Source organism: Drosophila grimshawi, unplaced genomic scaffold (genome assembly GCF_018153295.1).
Source record: "Drosophila grimshawi isolate 15287-2541.00 unplaced genomic scaffold, ASM1815329v1 contig_311, whole genome shotgun sequence".
Classification (NCBI taxonomy): Eukaryota; Metazoa; Arthropoda; class Insecta; order Diptera; family Drosophilidae; genus Drosophila; species Drosophila grimshawi.
In genome coordinates, this window is record NW_025063098.1 from 12995184 (window position 1) to 13015494 (window position 20311).

At 39.5% G+C, this 20311-nt stretch overlaps 4 protein-coding genes across 4 annotated transcripts; 1 reads left to right on the plus strand and 3 right to left on the minus strand.

Moving 5' to 3' along the window:
• Positions 1-2921: 2921 nt before the first annotated feature.
• Positions 2922-5407, minus strand: LOC6563445 (dromyosuppressin). The gene is made up of 3 exons (XM_001989416.2): positions 5295-5407; positions 3454-3668; positions 2922-3388 (listed from the first exon to the last, which is right to left on the minus strand). The coding sequence occupies exons 2-3, from the start codon at positions 3665-3667 to the stop codon at positions 3297-3299; spliced, it is 306 nt and encodes a 101-aa protein (XP_001989452.1). The 5' UTR covers position 3668; positions 5295-5407; the 3' UTR covers positions 2922-3296.
• A 1791-nt stretch (positions 5408-7198) lies between these two features.
• On the minus strand, positions 7199-11308 carry LOC6563444 (acyl-CoA synthetase short-chain family member 3, mitochondrial). The gene is made up of 5 exons (XM_001989415.2): positions 11120-11308; positions 9273-10290; positions 8085-8395; positions 7874-8019; positions 7199-7818 (listed from the first exon to the last, which is right to left on the minus strand). The coding sequence occupies exons 1-5, from the start codon at positions 11163-11165 to the stop codon at positions 7306-7308; spliced, it is 2034 nt and encodes a 677-aa protein (XP_001989451.2). The 5' UTR covers positions 11166-11308; the 3' UTR covers positions 7199-7305.
• A 608-nt stretch (positions 11309-11916) lies between these two features.
• LOC6564173 (exosome complex exonuclease RRP44) lies at positions 11917-15462 on the minus strand. Its single transcript, XM_001989414.2, has 5 exons — positions 15022-15462; positions 14510-14954; positions 13187-14262; positions 12462-13130; positions 11917-12398 (listed from the first exon to the last, which is right to left on the minus strand). Exons 1-5 carry the CDS (start codon positions 15399-15401, stop codon positions 12029-12031), a joined length of 2940 nt encoding a protein of 979 aa, XP_001989450.1. The 5' UTR covers positions 15402-15462; the 3' UTR covers positions 11917-12028.
• A 322-nt stretch (positions 15463-15784) lies between these two features.
• Positions 15785-20310, plus strand: LOC6564172 (protein RRP5 homolog). Its single transcript, XM_001989413.3, has 5 exons — positions 15785-15903; positions 15964-18236; positions 18296-19797; positions 19866-20031; positions 20093-20310. The coding sequence occupies exons 1-5, from the start codon at positions 15823-15825 to the stop codon at positions 20259-20261; spliced, it is 4191 nt and encodes a 1396-aa protein (XP_001989449.1). The 5' UTR covers positions 15785-15822; the 3' UTR covers positions 20262-20310.
• Position 20311: the final 1 nt, after the last annotated feature.

Consider the following 20311-nt stretch of genomic DNA (forward strand, 5'->3'; position numbering starts at 1 on the left):
TTTAAGTGCACCTGAAGAACAACAAGAATCAGTCGTGTTCAAAACGATCTTAAATGTTCATCGAAACAAATGTTTCAGTAGATATATGTATATATATATATATACATGTATATATATATATATATATGTATATATATATATTTTTAAATCTCCGAGTATATAATATTCAAATTTAAAGCGATGATTCAAGTATATACAAACTTAAGAATATGGCAGTCTTAACAAAAAATTATTCCAAGCGAAGCGACTTAAAAAGGTTTAAATGCACAGAAAAAAGAAAACCAAAACCAAAAATAATTTAAAAAAAAAAAAAAAAAACATATTTGGTAAGTTAAGTTGCAAGCCGCTGAAAGGCTAAACACAAAAAGAAACATAATATATCTTAAATTATAGGATAACTCAACACTTAAGCTATAAGCAAATCATTTAAAAATACCTTTTATTAATACTTTTTAAAGGTATAAAAAAAAGTCCATTGCTCGTTTCGTTTTTGTCCGTTGTCTATAATTTTAGATACGTTTTGGGGTAAAGTACAAACCTACCTATAAGAATATTGGAGTTGTTGAGTTATACTACATCAAATGCGGTCTCTTGTCGCATTTCTATCAAATTTCTGTAGCATTTAGTTTTCTTTTTACAGGAATGAGAAAACTAAATTAACAAAATGAAAGGCGTTTTAATACGTTTTTGAAGTGTGAAGGAATCAACTAAAAGGATAATAAAAAAGGTGATAATATCGAAACAAACACAACACAAAAAACTTTGAAAAAAAAAACCAATGATATTATATAACGAACTTTGATTTAATTATTGCACTTTTATGTTATTTACACTTTTGTTTATGTGAAAACAAATTTTATTTGTTTATATTTTATAAAGTAAAAAAAATTATATGTGGCCTTAAAGGCTGAAAAGAATTCAATTCAACAAAGTGATAAATTAGAACTTGAAAAGACTGATCAAAGCTAAAAACAAAAAAAAAAAATTACTCTTTTAGCATATATCAACAAAGAAATAAAAAAAATATATATATATAAGAGACATGCTATATACAAAGTAAAAGACACAACATAAAACTCTCTTATATAGAGAACGCATTTTGAAGATATATTAAAATTGAGTGAGATGTCTAAAATGAACAATTTTGACCTTAGTATAAAGATATTATTTCACGTACTTATCACACTCTATTCGCTTCTCAAATATACATAAATATATATATATATATATATATATATATATATATATATATATATATATATATATATATATATATATATAGATATATATATATATATTTATACAAATTAATGAAAAAAGTTTTCTAACGATTACAACTAAATTTATTGGTCCCTTTTATGCTATCTATGCAAATACGCATTCCATAAGTAAGCTTAACTTAACAAAACGAAACTTATCAGTAATGAAAACAGAAATTCAATGAAACCAAAGTACAAATACCAAAAAATAACAATTCAAGCAAGAGAATCTAAAATCATTTGTTATTTTTTTTTTAACTTTAGCATATTATAAAAAAAAAGAACTTAAAAAATACACCTATTTCACATTTATTTAATGTGGAATGCTTTATTTACGTTTTGCTCTATTATTTGTTTAATTTTTATTTATTTTATTAATAAAAGCGTAAAAAATCGCAACTAAACATGAATTTATAAACCATGCTATAATATGCAGAATTTTTAATACATTTTTATTACAGCAATCAATTAAGAAAATCTGATATATCCATAATTGACCAACTATCGAATAAAATCCAATGGAGCAATTATACATACAATAATACACACAAATGATTGATCCGCGGAAGCAGCACTGATCAATATATTACTGAAAACTTACAAATTCGAATCGACACATGTCAATCCAAAGACGACATATATATAATTGTACAATATGCCCGTTAAATACTTAACAACAACGGTCGACAGTGATAAATATAAATTTAGAAATGATGAATGATTTTGTGTAGTCGTGAATCTGACCATTCAATCTCCAAAAAATAATTGTCGGTCTCAATTTTTTTTTTATATTTATATTTGATGTATTGAGAATACATGTATTTTAAAAAATGGAAAATCCAGTATCCAGTACCATAAAATCAAAAACGACTACTCATCCTTATAGTTAATAAAAAATAGTCATTCATAAGAAATTAAAGTTTTACTAAAACAACTAAAAGAATAATTCATTGCCATCTTATAAAAAACAAAAACATTTTTGTATAATCGTCTAAAGTGGTTGAGAACATCGCAAATTAACATTTATTTTCAGCTTCGAAAAACACTAAGCCTTTATCATAAATAAAAAATGATTTTGTTTACATTTTCGCATGAGTAAAAATAATTGAAAACTTTGCCTTATTGGATATTAAATTCATTATCATTACAGTCAAAAAGCCATTCGACAAAAATGGTGGGTTTATAAAATAAAATACTTAATTTTCGATATTATAGGCTTATAACTTTTGTATCTATATCTGAAAAAATTAATAATAAAAAAATTGATCTGAATATTTTTATTCAGCGCCTGATTTTACACAAGAAACAATTAAGAGGAGGTATAATTCTTAAAATTTTTAAATGTGTTCGAATAGTGATTTGAATTAATATACAAATTTTAATATTTCAATTTAAAATGCATCTGTAACGTTCTTCAAATAAAAACTCCTTAAAATGATAAGTTTTGGCAAATCTTTGTTCAAACTGTTTTTGTATTAGCATTGAAAAAATAAACCAATTTAAATAGCATTTTTCATGCATTTAATTTGGAAGAAATAGAGACTTTATTTCAAAAAACGAGTAGAACAATTTAATTACATATTATATTGGTTATTTTTGCAAGTGCTTCATGTAAGGGAAATATAAACTGCTCATTATTATTGAATATTATGTGTTAGAAAATATGTTTTACAAAGTTTTTATTTGTATTTTACATTAATAAAGTGCTTTAAAACAAGACCATAAACAAATTAAGAGATCAACATTTTCATTATGTTTTTCGGGGGTCCTTGAATATGTACGAATATATACAAATATGAGATATTTACGAGTATATATTGTATACATTCATTTGTTTTATTTTATTATTATTGAACTAGAGAGCTTCCAAGTTGATTATTCACATATTCAACGGCAATGTGTGCCAAGAATACAATATGCTTATTATGTGAAGACGCCATTTTGTTGTGCTTGAAACAAATATCTTTATTTAAACCATCATTAGTCAGGGTCGCATCGTGTTATTAGATTATTTAGAGAGCGGGGTTGCTTTGTTCCTTAACGACGCTTGCCAAAACGCAGGAAGACGTGATCAACATCCGTCCGTTTGTTGTAGTTCTTCATCAAATCATCCGAGTTCGCCACGAGAGCTGTAAATAATTGAATTCCGTATATCTAATGGGCTTCATAGATTATTAATGTAATTGATTCTCACCCGATGCCTCATTGTTGATGTAGGACTTGAGGGCCGATGTCAATTGATCGGAGTTCTCCAGTGCCATGCAAACCTTTTTGATATGCTGCGGCATCTCCTCAACAATGCCGGGCTGACAGAGTGGAGCCTGTGTGGCTGCCTGGGCACTGTGCACGCCAACAGCCAGGAGGACAATGGCGAAACAGCAAATTGCAGTGAACTGTACGTGAGACATCCTGCAAATAAAAAAGAGTCAACAGACAATGATGATGAAACAAATGTGAAATAAACATTAAGCCAACAGGAGCAGCATGTAAATCATTATGAGCAATCTCCTTCAACTTATTTTTATTAACTGTAATAATCTGAGTATTACGTGCCTGATTATCGTTGCCAGGACAATGCGTTATTATTCTTAAAAGGCGTAATGCCTGCAGCATGCGGCAACTTTTCAATTTGCATTTCAATTTTTTAAGTCCAAGCCAACGTTGATGACAGTAGCGGAAAGATGGCTCTAATGTTCGCTACCGTGTTTATGCGTCAAACAATTTGTTTCTATTAAGCTCCAGGCAAGGACAGGTTGCCTAATCTGACTTGATGAAGATGTATCTGATATCTTTAAGCCGAGCGCACTCATACGCCCCGTTTAAGAAGCGATAGCTACCGTTTGGTAGTCGGTCATGCATTCGTCTATTTGTTATTAGTTCAGGTATTTGTATGTACCTTCACTAAGCATTACTCTGCTTCGACTGCCATGCAAATAATGTCATGTACGTGTTGGGCATGCATCTGCTTAGCTTAGAGGCGTATGCGATGCAGTCGCTGCTGTTTTCCAAAGATTTATTGACAGCGATTGGACGAAATGGGGTTGGCGAATGGAAATGGGGTATTGGCCCTTAACACTTAGTGAATTCCATGTGTATGTAAATATGAAATTACGCGAAAGTCCTCTAATGCAGTAGATGCACTAGGTCTCTATGTGTTATATACTTAGTTGGCTACTACAATTGTCCGATAGACGAGTAAGATGAGACTTATCTTAAATATAATATCTTAGCATATATCATATATAAGTTGCATAAATCAAAAGTCTACGACCATATTATGTAACGGACTAGCTAAGAACCTACAAAAATAGGTTATAATTACATTACATATTTTTATTCATGTTTATTATCGCCAAATATTAATATATGTTTATTTATGTATATTAATATATATTTTCACATTAAAACACTTTCAAAATTACTGACAAAATGAAAATATGTCATTCTCAAAGAGTTTGTTACTGCCAGAATATTATATATATTCTTAATACAGTTTGTTTGTTCTATTATTTAATCATTAATCTCAACAGTTAAATTTTTTAATATGCTTGTTAATATTTCAGCAAATTTGACAAAAACATAACATTATGTAATAATGAACTGCATTAATTAAAACAAACTAAAATATTTTTTTGAGCTTATTATGAGTTTAGTAGTCATTAAAGTATTAGCATTTCAAAATTCAATTTTAAATAATTAGAACACAACAGTTGTGTGCCTTCTTCGAGAGAAGCAAAACTATTTTCATATTTTTGAGCACTCCTAAATCATTAAAACGCTATCGATTGCAATTGAAGCTTAAAATACAAACTTTAACTTTAATTACTTACAGCTTCTAACTTTTGTATCTATATCTCAAAAAACTTAAAAAAAAAATGGATCTTCAAACGTATTCAAATTAAATACTTTCACTTTCTTAGTGTATTACTTTTGAAAATAGAATTACTGATCGCACTTGTGAAATTTTATAAGAAGGTTATAAGCAAAATAAACATATTCAAATAAGCCTTAACCTCTATTTATAATGTTACAAACCTGTTTAAGTTTTTGTGAGCTAGTTGGTCTAAATAGAGAGAATACTTGGAAGTCACTTGCACGTGTAATAACTGCTGTTCCTTGAATTGAACTTGTTGAACGCAGGCACTCGAATGATGCTCTGCTGTGGCAGGACATCAGCTTTTATTTACTTCCGCTGAGAACGCACACAGACATAGTGCCAGCATTCGATTGGCTGGCCGCATACATACACACGCATGTCAATGGACCACATGTTGAGCTTGAACAGGAGCTCGCCGGTTGGTGGGCGTGCTCAAATATTGCGTATACGTCACCGTCACCAAACACCAACAGAACCGTTGCTGGGTGGGCTTTAGCAACTTTTCGACAGTAGCTCACATGGAGATACAAACAACAGCGATGAGTTGTTCAATATGTTGATCTATTATGTAAGTTTTATCAGCTCTTAATTATGTTATAAAAGCACATTTTTTATGATCCAGTCGCCAGCCAACGCACTTTTATAGGTAGTTATGAACATTTATCTTGTACTTATGAGCCATCGAAGTTTATAGTCACTTTTAAAGCATGCATCGCCTCACGCCTCAAGCAAAATGCTTGTATAGATATTTATCTATGTGTGGGTGAGTGTGTGTGCGTGTTTACCTTTTGTGCAGTTTGCTTTTGAACTTAATTTTGTACGTCAGTAAGTAAAATAATCTTCAGTTTATGAGGTTGGGATTTGCAGTAGAAGCGCTGCAATTAATTTTCCACCGTGCGTGTTTGGCATGCAAAGTCGTTGACAAGATGTTCAGATAAGTTCATTTTAAAATGATGAACTTAGAATGAACTTAGAATAAGCGAAATGGAATGTTTAATTTAATTTAGTTTTCCAATGTTACTGTGCAAATCAAATTTGTTGCACTTAATGATATTACAAATGACACCACTTGACAAGATACAACTTAAGACAGACAGAAATGAACAGAAATATATTTAAACGTCGCTAAATTATTGCACAATATTGCTTTAATTCTTAAGCTAAACTAGTAAATATCTTCGACAGTTTACGATGAGTCTGCCGATGTTTAGTAATATTAGGATATCGAATCACGTATTAGCAATAATTGAAAATAATATAATAACATTTAAATGAGGGAATTGAAAAAATTACTTACGCATATTTAATTTGAACTTTGTAATCATTTTTACTGCGAAACAAACTTTCTGTTATTACTTATTCTTATTTATTAATATGACAATTTCTTAATTTAAAAAAACCTATAAGTTAACCGGGACTTGTGGGACCTACAAAATATATAGATCCTGGCAGCTAACTTGAGAAGCATTAAATTTAACATTCCACGCCCATATCTAATTGAAACGGCTAATATTCCATAGGACACAGCTAAAATATTAACCAAATGTCAAAAGAAAAAAATGTCCAGTCCATCAACAAATTTGGTAGCGTATTCACATTCGTCAGAAGTTAGTAAGACTCTAATTGGGTTACAGTTCAACACACATTTGAGGTCTTTGATGTTGAGTGCAGAAATCAGGCTAAATAGAATTGTCGCCACCATATGTGGGCATAATGCGGCATACGAAGAACGGAAATGGATGTGGGAAGTAAGTAGTGAGTAGTGCAAATGGAAATGTTACACGCGCCGTTGCCCTCGACCAACCATAGGAATGATAGACTACAATGCCGGCGACGAAATTTGCACAAAATTTGAATAAGCTGATTGAGTTTTAGTTGTGCGCATGTTATACGAATAGTTCGAACGTTTGGAGGGCATAGCTCTCCAACGTCGACATTAATATTTAAATTATTTTCGCAATTGAACATATGTAGTATATGGCGCCGTACTTTGAACTTTGGAAAAAAATGTAAGTTGCTGAATCCGAGTGCCTGTAAATGGTTTTAAGTATCTCGAATCAAGTTTAGCATTTCTCAAAAACATACATATTTATTTAATTTCATGGGTAACATTTAAAACTAAGTACATTGCACAAAAGGCCAAGCAGATGAGTGTTGACCACTGCCCACTCAGTTCAGCATCTTGGCACCAATAGGTTCGGGCGCAGACATCGCATAGCCCAGATGCTGAAGCGCTCGCCGAATCTCACTGAAGATACTGGCATCATCGATGGTTGATGGCAGGACAACAAGCTCGTTGCGGGCAAAGTCCGCCATTGCCTTACGCATTGTCTTGCCGGATCGAGTGCGTGGCAAATTGTTGACCGAGGTGATCAGGCGGAAGGCGGCAATAGGGCCAACCACATCGCGTATTAGCTTGATAATCTCCGCGGAGAGCTTGGCATCCGTTTTCTTGCAGTTCTCTACAGGAATGTACAGACAGAGCGGCACCTGGCCCTTAGTTGCCTCCGGCACGCCAAAGACGGCCACGTCGACAACGTCGGGATGACGGAGTACTGCATCTTCAAGACTGGAGGTGGACAAACGATGGCCAGCCACGTTTATGACGTCATCATCGCGAGCTGTTACAAAAATGTAGCCACGTTCATCCTTATAGCCAGCATCCATTGTGTCGTAGTAGCCCTGCAAAAATATATAACATATAAGAAATTGCAAAACCGAAACAAGCACAGCTCACCGGAAATTTTTGGAAGTAGAGTTTGCGAAAGAGTTCATCGTTTTTATATAGAGTGGCCATATTACCGGGAGGCAGTGGCAACTTCAGCACAATCCGGCCCAACTCTGAGGGCAGAGCCTCTGTGCCATCCTTCTTGAGTATCTTGACTGTTAAAATGGCATGTTTATAAAATAACAAAAACGATTTGATTATTACAATAGAATCAACTCACTATCATAGCCCACCAGTGGGAGACCGGTGGAGTACATGGGAGGATTGACGTTCTGTTGGAAGCCCAGACATGTTGCCGTTACAGCCGAACCAGTCTCCGTCTGCCACCAGTGATTCAGGACTGGCACCTTGAACGTCTTCCCTATCCACGCTTTTGTCTCGTAGTCACAGTGCTCGCCTGCTATGAAGATAGCTCGCAGGGATTTCATGCAGTACTGCCGCCCATAGCTGATCTCCGGATCAGCGCGACGTATAACACGGAAGGAGGTCGGCACAGAGAAAATGGCGCATACCTTATGCTGATCAATGAGTCTAGAAAAGATAATATTGGGATAATTCTGAAATGGTACAATTAAATTTTCAAATGACCTAAGTCAAGAATCCTGTTGAAAATATTTGCTTAGTTTTGGTTCGTCTACCAGACACAATAACTTTTAGCCAGGTTTAATCAGAAGCGATTTAAGCAAATAATATCCATGGTGAATCTTCACAGACAATGTGGTTAGTAGCGGAAACAGCGGATTTTTTAACAATAAGAAGGTATAGTCCGGTTGTATCACCTTAGTCAGAATAAGATGAAGTAGTTGGACATCAAAATTCTCAACCCGATAAAAATTCTTAAGGAGCTATAAGCTCAGGAAGGGGCACAATATATAATAATAATATGACATTATAATATAATCTATTAAATCAGATCGTGCTTTAGAACAGTAGGAGTCTATTTAGAAATTTTAGAAAGATAAAAAATGTATGTATGAATTCGATATAAATAAAATATAAATTTCTGCGGACTGTATTTGCACTTTTTACAGTGATTATAAGAAATTATAAAAAATATTTGAATAATACAAATGTAATCTTGCTGCCTGGTTAAAATAATAAATTATAATAAAGCATAAAATAAATAATAGTTAACTAAAAAATCGTGTGGTACGTATCAAAATTATAACTCATTTCAGATAAAGTTTGTATTGCCAAGAACAAAAATAATGATAAATTAAATTTTTTATAATTTACAAGGATTTAATAAATTGTGAATGTTCAAAAAAAGTCATGGTAAAGTTTTGTTTAATTAGGATTGTATTTTTTAGAAATGTAGATTGGAAGGCCATAAGCCAAATTTGTTTTTGTATTAATTATGCAATAATGCTACTCAAATCCTTTATATTTTAACCATTTACCTACTCACCTGAAGTACTGTCCCGGGTCCGGTGTGCGATCCGGCTTGCCCTCGTACATGACGCTCGTGGCACCCAAGCAAAGCGGACCGTAGCATATATAAGAGTGTCCTACGACCCAGCCCATATCGGAGGCAGCCCACCACGTATCGCCTGGCTGAATGCCATAAATCATTTTCAGGGTGTACATCAGTGCCACCAAATGGCCTCCAATTGTGCGCATCACACCCTTCGGCTTGTCCGTAGTGCCAGAAGTGTAGAGTACGTAAAGCGGATCATTGGCTTCGACGGGCACACATGCCACTGGCTGATTGGCATCAGCCATGGCCAGCACCGTCGACCAGAGCACATCCGCCGTCTCATCCAGAATCTCCGATGCAACATTTTCACGCATAAAAATTATATTGCGTTGCGGTGGCCTCCAGCGCGACATATTGATGGCCGAGTGCAAGATGTCCAAATAGGGCACCACTTTGCCAGGCTCTACGCCCGCATTAGCTGCAATAACAAGCTTCGGCTCCACGTGTTCAATACGCGAGCAGAGCTCCTGTGCGGCGAAACCACCAAAGACCACCGAATGTATGGCGCCAAGGCGAACAATCGCCAACATGGCTACAATTGTCTCCGGTATCAATGGCATATAGATCACGACCCGATCCCCCTTGGTCACGCCCAGTTTGGCCAGTCCACCGGCGAGTAGCACAACCTCATCGTATAGCTCCTGGTAAGTGACCTTGCGCACCGTCTCCGTCATCGGGCTATCGTGGATCAGGGCCACGCTGTCCCCCCTGCCCGCTAGAATGTGCCTGTCGATGGCATTGTAGCAGGCGTTCAAATACCCACCCACATACCATTTGGTAAATGGCGGATTGCTGTTATCCAGCACTTGCTGCCAAGGCCTGTCCCAATCCAGCAAGTGTCCCAACTCCTCCCAGAAGGCAACTGGATTTTGCACAGATTTGCGATACGCCTCCAAGTACAGCGGACTGTGAGCCTCAACGGGCATGACATATGTAGACGACGAAACACCTTTATATATAAAACAAATCAATCATTTATAGTTTTCAAGTTCATTGACCTGCCGAGACGGGATGTTTAGTGGCATTAAATCCTACAGAAATGTAGACGCTGAATAGAACTTAAAATCGGTCAAAGCCAAAAACTAATTTGCACTTTTGCGACATGCGACTTGGTTAATTACATTTTATATATTCAAAAAACTCTACTTCGCTTTCAGTTGTCGCTTATATATATATATATACGTATATATATATATATATATATATATATATATATATATATATTCCTATGTATATCTATCGGGTCTGACAGACAGCTCAGTAAAATAAGGGCTCCATGACATGATACTACAGTTTCTATAGGCTCTAGCTCAATTCAATTTGAACTTTAAAATTTATGTACGCTTACACTTGGAATAAATACGTTATTTTCCGAATGAAGTACAGATATCCAAGTTGGCTGAATCAGACCATTTTCCCATAAAATTGTCAGTATATTTTTTGTTTACCAACTGCACTGCTAATATATATCGCTTCTACAGAAAGAATCGGTCATGTTTTCAATTTAGCAATCTGCAAACGTTGGCGTGACTAGGCTGTTATTTCTTGTTCCAGGTTTATATATATGTAAAATATATATATATGTGTAATTACATCACAAATTTTTGTTGTTTTACGAATTATACAAATACATTATGTACTCATAAATAATCACTCCCTATGCACAACACATTTGGATATTATTGAAAAATCGACTTTCAATTGTTCCTTTATCATTGTTTTTTTATATTTATAATGAAACCGATTTCTTTGTGTCAAGATTAGTATTGAAAACTTACTGCCGTCGTTATTGGGTTTATTCACTGCGTCTTTAACCAACTCCATTTTCGCAAGTACGTCACTTGATGATATGTATTATGTACTCCAAATGAATGTACATAAATATATGTGTATATATGCAGATTATCTCCTATATCGGAAATTGTAGCTCAGCTTGGACACAACCGTCGCTTGGAAGGCGAAACGTTGCAATGAAATTTAAATGCTCGCACAACAAGTGAAAACCAGAACTCAAAAGCAGTGGATCAAAGGTGTTTGAACACTCTCACTAAATGACAATATTGAGACGTTTTTTCAAAACAATTGATAGTCTCACCCCAATAAAATCAAAGTTTTTATAATTAGTCGATTTAAAAACATTTGACTTTCACATCTAAATCCAAACTAACACTTAAGTTATAACAACCAAAAGGTTGTGAATAAGTAGGAAAGAACTTAGTACCTCCATTTTGACGTAATAAAAAAAAGTTTTACTAAATAAATATATAACCTAATTAGAGATCTGTAAGACTTTCTAGTCAATACAATAATTAAAAAAGCAGAATAATTGCAAATAATTATTAGTTTGTATATTTTTTATAGACCATAAGCCAATCGATTTCAATTTTGTTGTATCAATAAAAGAGAATTCTGAAAATGTACTTTAAGAGAGCATTTTTTTAAAGTTTGTCATTCTCCAAGCTCTTAAAGCATTTTCAGTAAGGTTTATTTACATATGCTGATGGCGCAGCTAAATCTGAATATTTTCAATTGCCTTCCGACTTGTAACCTTATTTTAATCGTAATCAAAACCATGTCAACGGTATTATATATGAATGTAATTTAATGCTTTTTACTGTATTTGTATAAAGACATTCTGAAGTTATAAAAGTGTAGTAAATATATAGATTTAAAATATAGTTGTGTGTCTATTTCTTCTTTTTATCCTTCTTGGATTTCTTGGCGGGTGGTTGTGCAGCAATCCCCTCTACTGCCTCCGATGATGTCTCCACACTGAAACCCTTTATGAATGGCTTGACCAATCTAAACACCAGCTTTTCGTGCTGCACATTCGTCGAGTCCAAACTAAGTCTCACTGTGACTGGATCAAAGGAATGGAAAATCACACTGCCACATCGTTGCGTGTGATCCTCCTCATTGAATGTGAATATGATTTCGCTCTTACTGCGCTCCGCACCATCTTTGCCATCCTTGTCGCCCTTCAGGTAGAGTGTGCCCTCCAGGCCGTACTTGGGTATAAGTACTTGTAAGGCATTCTTGCGCACAAACAAAACATATCTGTAAAAAGCAATAAATTAGTAAAAAAAAAAAAATAGCACAAAAAAAACTTTGTTGCTTTACCCCTCCTCGTCCTCCTCTTTGCCGCGGAAGAACATATGTGTATTAAGCGCCACGGATGCGCGACCAGCGTATTGCGCCATTTTGTGACGATAATTTAGATTATTGCACAGCTCCTCGTTAGACTTGCGCTCCAACAGCTGGGCATATGTACTGTCGGCTCCAATGGAGGCTGCCAGTAGGCGATGTACCATGATGTCCGAGTACCGACGAATTGGCGAGGTAAAATGCGTATAAATATCTGCTGCCAGGCCATAATGGAAGAACTCCTCCTTTTGCAGGCTGCCGCTGATGAAGTACACCGCTTGCATCATGCAGCGTGTGGTTAGAATTCGAATCATCGTGTTGAAGTACGGATTATCCGCCTTTACACATTTATCTAGCGAATGCGCCAACTCGAGACCTGAATCCGTGACCACCTCAAAGCCCTGATAACGTGCCGCCTTCACAAGCGGATCAAAGTTGGTTGACGGTGGCTTTGGATGACGACGCAGCACAGCGCATTCGGTAAACTCGTCAGCAATGTGCTGCGCCACAGTTATATTGGCCAACAACATGAACTCCTCCACCATTGAGTTAGTATCACGCATTTGCTTGGCCTCCACCTCCAGCGGCTCATGCGTCTCACTGTCCACCTGGAAGCGTATCTCTGGCGAGGCCAGCACCAATGCGCTAAAGGGAATGCAAATTAAAGCAGCGCATTGAGAAGTCTTCTGGAATAAACTTACCCGTTGTCCATGCGACGCTTCTTGAGTATCTTGGCCAGACGATTCAGATGACGCAACGATTTGGCGATCTCTCCAGTCTGTGTGGGATCATCGATAAGGGCCTGTGCCTCCTCATAAGTCATAGCGCGCTTGGACTTAATAACGCTCTTGTGAAAGCGTTTATCCAGAATATTCGCCTCCCTGTCCACTTCCCAAACGCAGGAGAAGGCAAAACGCTCGACGCCGCCAACCAATGAGCAGAGATTGGAACTGAGTAACTCCGGCACCATATCAATGCGCTTGCCCACTAGATAAACAGTTGTGCCACGTGCGGCAGCCTCTTTATCCATTGCATTCCCAGGACGTATAAAATGGCTGACATCGGCAATGTGCACGCCCACCTCAAGATTCCCATTGGGCAATTCGCGGCAATGTAGCGCATCGTCAATGTCCGTGCAACCGGGTGGATCCACAGAGCAAATATATAAGTCACGCAAGTCCACACGCTTGGCATAATCCTCTTCTGTAATGGACCACGGCATTTTCGGCAAGAAACCGAGCACTTCTTCGGAAAACTTGCAGTGCGGCACATCGTGCTCCAGTAAGATCACTTCATTTTCAGTTGCCATGTTGCCCAAGGGGCCCAAAGAACGCACGAAATGCCCATGCGGATAACGTGAGTTCCTCGGCCAACTGTCAATGGTCACTATGATGCGCTGATTCTGCAGCTTTGACGCCTGACGGGTCTCAATGCGTATGCGTGGAATCTTGCGATCAGCGGGCACAAAAATGTGCCGAGTGGTGTCCTCAATCAGACTGGGCTGTAAGATGCCGCAATACTGACGCCACTTGCGACGCACAATGCCCACAATGCGACCTGTGGGTGTGCGCTCTGCGACTGGTGCAGTCTGCACCTGCTGCAGCATCTCATTCTCTTCCTCCGCACGCTCCTCGCTGGGCACGTCATCGGCATAGACATTCTTCTCCTCAAGCACAATCTCACTGGGCGCCGACCATTCGCTTTCAGGCAACAACTCCACAGCCACAAGGTCGCCCTCGACGGCGCGGTTAAGCGAGTCGCGTCCTTGTATTAAAATCTTCAAATTGTCATGGAATTAGTCGGATGAGTCGATAATAATGATTTTAATATATCTTTTAAAGTAAATATTTTGTACAGCAAATTTCATTGGATGTTGGATAAAATGTATATGAATAATCAAAAGATCTTTGACAATGGGATATTGAGATAATGAGTACACCGATATCTACTTGACCTTAACCGGGATCGCAATAAATTGCACTTGCGTAAGCGTAAGCATTGGGAATATTTTGTGAAAAACTTACACCAGTTTCATAGCCCTCCACACTAACACTGCCTTCGAGATAGTTCTCCCTGGATGCATGAAAGGAGCCTTGCAGCAATTTCTTTAGACGCAGACCCTCGAGCAGTGCCTTCATGCTTAGATGAGGCGGAAATTGGGGCAGTGCTTGCTTCTCATTCTCGAATGTCTTTAGCGACAACTTGTCGACCAGCAACGGAAAGTCTTCGAGCGATTTAACATACTCCGCTGCGCTAGCCACCAATATATTCTCTGCCTCTGCCTTGGCACGGTTGCCGGCATCGTCTGTAAGCAGCACAACGCGGGTGACACTGCGTCCACTGCGCTGAAAGACCTTGGGGTCCTGCGAGGCTTGCAGATGGGAATCATACCATTTGGTGGCCAATCGAATTGCGCGATCATTGCGATCGTTGGCGGTCTCGTCGGGCTCTCGATCGGCGTAGGTGTCTCTGGTGAATTGAAAATTAAGTTGAATGTTAGTTACTCAAAACTGAATCCAACTAAAACTTTACTGACTTGTGGTGCTCGTTGACAAACACATAAAAGTTGCGCGTGCGATCGTGAATAAGTTCGTTGAGACGCTTGTAGATGGACGAGCTCTTGTGTTTCACTTCGTTCAGCACCGTGGTGAGCACGATTACATTGTGGAGTACATCCTCCTCGAGTACATCGATTTGATCTAAGACCACATTGGTGTCCAATACAATGTAGTGTGGAAATTTGAAGAGGCTGCTTTTGATGTCGTGCCCCGATGTCAATTCGTATACCTCATTCTGGAAGCAATACTGACACAGATCTGAGCCGCAGCTGATGTCATCGCGTAGATAATGCTCTCGCACAATCTTCAAGATGTTGCCGCGTTTGGTTTTACGCGTAAATTCGCGTAAAGTTTGCATATTTGTAACGAAATGAAATTAACACCACAATTCACATGCGTGCAGGAACAGGGGGTCTTTACACGTTCAGTCCAATTTCCAAACAGCATGCACTGTACAAAAAATTGTCGATCATACTTTGCAATTATTCTGCGAGCAAACGCATCAGTTTCACCAATACACTTTTACTAAACAAATGTTTGTTGAGTAAAAAGCAATAACAACATACCAATCTCTTTGAACAAAACGCATCATATATTTTGCCCCATCTTAACAGATTTTCGTCATACAGACAGTTGCGTATTTTGTGTTTTGCAGCACTAGCCCCGTTGGCGTTAATCAGCACTGCTTCAGCATTTGTATTTGAAGTCTTCAGCACGTGTACAACGCACGTTGCGGTGTTATTTAAATTATTTAAAGCTTGCTAAAGATTATATTCGGTATGGTTTCGAATGAGAAAAGCTTTCCGCGCGGCGGAATAGCAAACTTACAAGCAAATACCGAAATTAGCACACCAAATGTCGTAAGTGAACAAGATCAAATTCCACCAGTTCAATTGCTGACTTTTCCGGTTTTCTTGCAGATTTTTGGTGCCACCCAGAAAAAGATAAAGAAGGCGCCAAAGCCAAAGGATAAACAAACCGACAATGAAAATACAGAGCAACTGCAGGCATTCTCCGCGGAATCGCTAACATTCGACACACTCCAGGAGCATATGCTGGTGATGGGCGTCGTGAAATCAGCGACCGCCACCTCGCTCCAAATCGCACTTCCCGGTCGAATGATGGCGCGCGCTCTCGTCGCCGATATATCGGATGCATACGCACGCGTCGCCCAGTCCTACATGGGCGGCGACGATAGCGAGTATCACGATCTGTCCGAGCTGTTCAAAGAGGGACGCATCGTCTATGGACGGGCAATGAAAACGGATAGACAGGAAGGGAAAAGCTCAACGCTCTTGCTGACACTCAAGCCGGCCGATGTGAACAGCAGCTTGCGACACGGCAGCATCAAGAAGGGTTTCATCTTCACGGGCGCCATCGAGGAGATACAGGAGCACGGCTGTGTAATTGAGACTGGCATTCAGGGGCTACAGGCTTTTATGCCCAATGAAGACGTAGCACAGCAGCATCACATCGGCGAGCTGATCTTTCTGAAGGTGAAGCAAATTCAGCACAATGCCGAGCGGAGTACTTGCCAGTGCATCCAGCTCGAACAGGATAAACTAAAGATCAAGAGTCAGAATGAGACAAATCTGGACTACATTCTACCAGGAAGCATTGTGAAGTTCAAGGTGTCCAAGCAGCTAAAAAACGGACTGGAGGGCAGCATTATGAACGAATCGTTTAGGGGCTACGTGAATGAGCATTATTTATCCGAGGCACTGTACACGCCCCAGGACTATGAAGTGAACGAGGAGTATCTGGCACGTGTGCTCTATGTGATGCCACTGACCAAGCTGGTCTATTTAACCTTTAATTTGAATATCGGCGTCACAGCCGAGCAGGAAGCTGCCGATGAAGAGGAGCTGCCCAAAAAGGGCACTATTGTGGAGAAGGCACGTGTTCTACGCCATGGCACTGGCGGCATCATACTCCTGCTGAATCGCAAACACAAGGGACTCATTTCGTACAGCTCCATCAAATCCAACTTCAAGGGTAACTACGATCAGGATGTGGTCCTCTCCAAGTACAGCAACAAGAGCAAGCACACGGTGCGTGTGCTGGGCTATGATGTGATTGAGTCGCTCTATTATTGCACCGACAATCCCAATGTGGTAAACGAAAAGCTATACATGCTGGACGATCTGCTAGCCGGCGACATTGTTTCGGCTCGCATTGTCAAGCCAGATTCAAAGATTGGCGGCTACTGTGTCAAAATAGGCAACGTGAATGGTATCATTGAGCAGATGCAGCTGGCACCAAATGTCCACTACGAGATTGGACAATGTCTGCGTTGCCGTGTCCTGGACATCTGCACTGAACGCAAGATTTGCTATCTGAGCAATCGAAGCGAATATTTGAGCAAGAGTGCCAAGCTCCTCACCACACTGCAGTCTGCACATTCAGGCAATCTCTTCACCGGCACGGTGGTTAAGTGCGAGCCCACCTATATACTGGTCAAGTTCTGTAACGGCCTCAAGGGTGTGCTGCACAAGCAGCGCCTCAACGGTTTGATGGAGGCCACCTTCTTCGAGGGCCAAACGACCAAATTTCGAATTGCAGGACGAAATATGGAACAGATCTTGCTAACGCTGCCCGAGGACAAGTTCCAGCTGGGGGAAATCTGTCCCGTTGAGATCACAAACACCTTGGACGCGGGTCTGGAAATTAAAATCACCATCGCTAGCGATGAACAGGACGAGTCGATGGCAGATGATGCGGAGGAACAGACTGAAGATTTTTTCGGTCTAATGCCACTGCGTCTGCTCTCGGATTACGTGGATTTACAGGAGGCACAGAAACGCATTTATCCCGTCGGCTTGCACATCGAAGCCGCCTGCATTCAGCAGAACATTTTCAGTCTGCGCGATGTGCCCTATTTCAGTGAGAATGTAACCAAGGATTGGCGCACCGTCCAGGTGGGCGATGTGCTGCGAGCACATGTAAAGCATGCCACCGATCAGGTGCTGGAGCTACTGCTTCCCGTGCGCAACTATAACAAACTGGTCAAACTGCACGTCAAGATGCTGTGCCCGAAAACCTATCGCGATGTGCCCATCATGCTGGAGCCCGATCAACTGCTGTACGTTAAGGTGCTCAGCAAGGAGTCGGAGACCAAAACGCTCACCGTATCCGCCAAACTGACACATGTGTGGAGTGGCCAGCTTTCAGATACAGCCAAGCTAGTGGAGAGGTAGGTGAATCAAAAATCCCATTCTTAAAAGTACTCATTCAAATTGAAAATACTTACAGCTATTTGGAAGAAATACTGGACATAAGGAAATCATTGAAAATATTGGATGCACCCATTGCCAAGCACACATTGGGCGATAAAATAGATGTAATCTTCAAGGGCGTTGATCCGGCGACAAACAATTGGGTATATAATTTGAATGGTTCCAATGCAATAACAGCGCTGTTGGTTGCCAGCATGGTGGGCACAGCGGCGACAGCACCTGAAGTGGGAAGCAAACAGCAAGCGGTCATCTTGTGGATTGACTATGCCAACGATATATTGCTCATAAGCAACAGGAAGGTTGATATTGAGCACATTAGCAACAGCAGGGAGTTGCCTCAAAATCTAATTGCCAAATCGGGCATGAAGGCCAAGGTGCTGCTCAAGCTGGACAGCATTGTGGTGTGCTCGCTGAAGAAGGGTGCCAACAATCCCCTTGTGCTCTGCCCGTTGCGTCTGCACCCTAACGATGTGGAAAACTCCGCCAGTGCTTGCCTGCGACAGGGTGACTTTTGTAATCTGGCATTTATTCACGAGCAGCTGCCGATTGCTGTGCCAGAGACTGTGTGGAAGCTGTGGAAGGGCGTTAAGCGTGCTGCAACCGATGAGAGTGAGGAAACGCCCGTCGTCAAGAAGGCCAAACTGGAATCAAATCCAACGACGCCAAAGGTACCAAGTAATAAAAAAGAGAAAACGGTGCCGCTGCAGAATGGCAAGCAAAAGAAGAATGGCCAGCTATTCTTCGAAGACAAAAAACCGGCAACAAAGTCAGGTAATTTAAAATCCAATGTAACCGATTCCGCCGACAAGATCAGACTGCCAGGCATTAGCAGCTTTTGGGAGGCGGGGCTCAACACATTGAACGGCAAGCAGGAAGAAGTCAGCTCTGCAGACGAGGATGATGATAAGTTCATTGCAGCAGCAGAAGCTGATGCCAATTCCAGTAAAAAGAAACGACTTGGCGCTAAGGCAAAGGCCAAGGCGGAAGTCAAGGAGGAGCAGCGACTACGTAAAATCGAAGAGCGTAATGCAGATCCCAGTCAGCAACCAGAAACCATCGATCAGTTTGAACGTCTAGTGATTGCCGAGCCGAACAACAGCAAATCCTGGATACAGTACATGTCCTTCCTGCTGTCAAATACAGAGATCGTTAAGGCTCGTGAAATTGCTCGACGCGCCATCAAAACAATTGCGTTCCGCGAGACCAAAGAGCTGCGAAACATTTGGATTTCCCTAATAAATTTGGAGCTCAGTTACAATTCATCCAATTTTGATGACGTGCTCAAAGAGGCACTTAGCCATAACGATCCCCTGGAGACATACCTAAACCTAGTCGATGTGCTCAAGTCGCACAATCTGAAGGAGCGTCTCATCAACACATTAAATATAATCATGCGCAAATTCCGAACGGAGTTGCAGGTTTGGAAAGTTTCAGCCGATGCTTACTTCTGGCTAGGATTGGTGGATCGTGTGCAGCCAACGTTGCAGCGAGCACTCAACGTCTTGCCCAAAAATCAACGTAAGTACTTAATAAATATTAATCAATTGACTATTAATTAAATTATGTTGTTCCAATCCTAATTGCAGACATCAATTGCATTGTTGCTTTCGCGAAATTGTATGCGCAGCATGAGGATAATGCGATGGCGCAAACATTGCTGGATGGTATTGTCACCTCATATCCAAAACGTATTGATATTTGGGTGCTGTACGTGGACATGCTAATCAAGAGTGGATTAATTGAATCCGCAAGGTGCGTACAACAAATTGAACTCAATAAATTGGTGTATTGACTTTTATGTGATCACTTGTAGAAATGTACTGGAACGTGCTGTGCTGCAGAAGCTGCAACCGGACAAGATGCTTGTCATCTACAAGAAGTATCTGGACTTTGAGGAGAAGCACGGCACGGAGGGGAACGCGGCTAGGGTTAAGCAGCTGGCCGAGCAATACGTCCAGAGTCAAAATAAGGCGCTCAAATAGGTTATACAATTTATGGAAAGATACAAAAATATATGTGTGTGGATATGAAT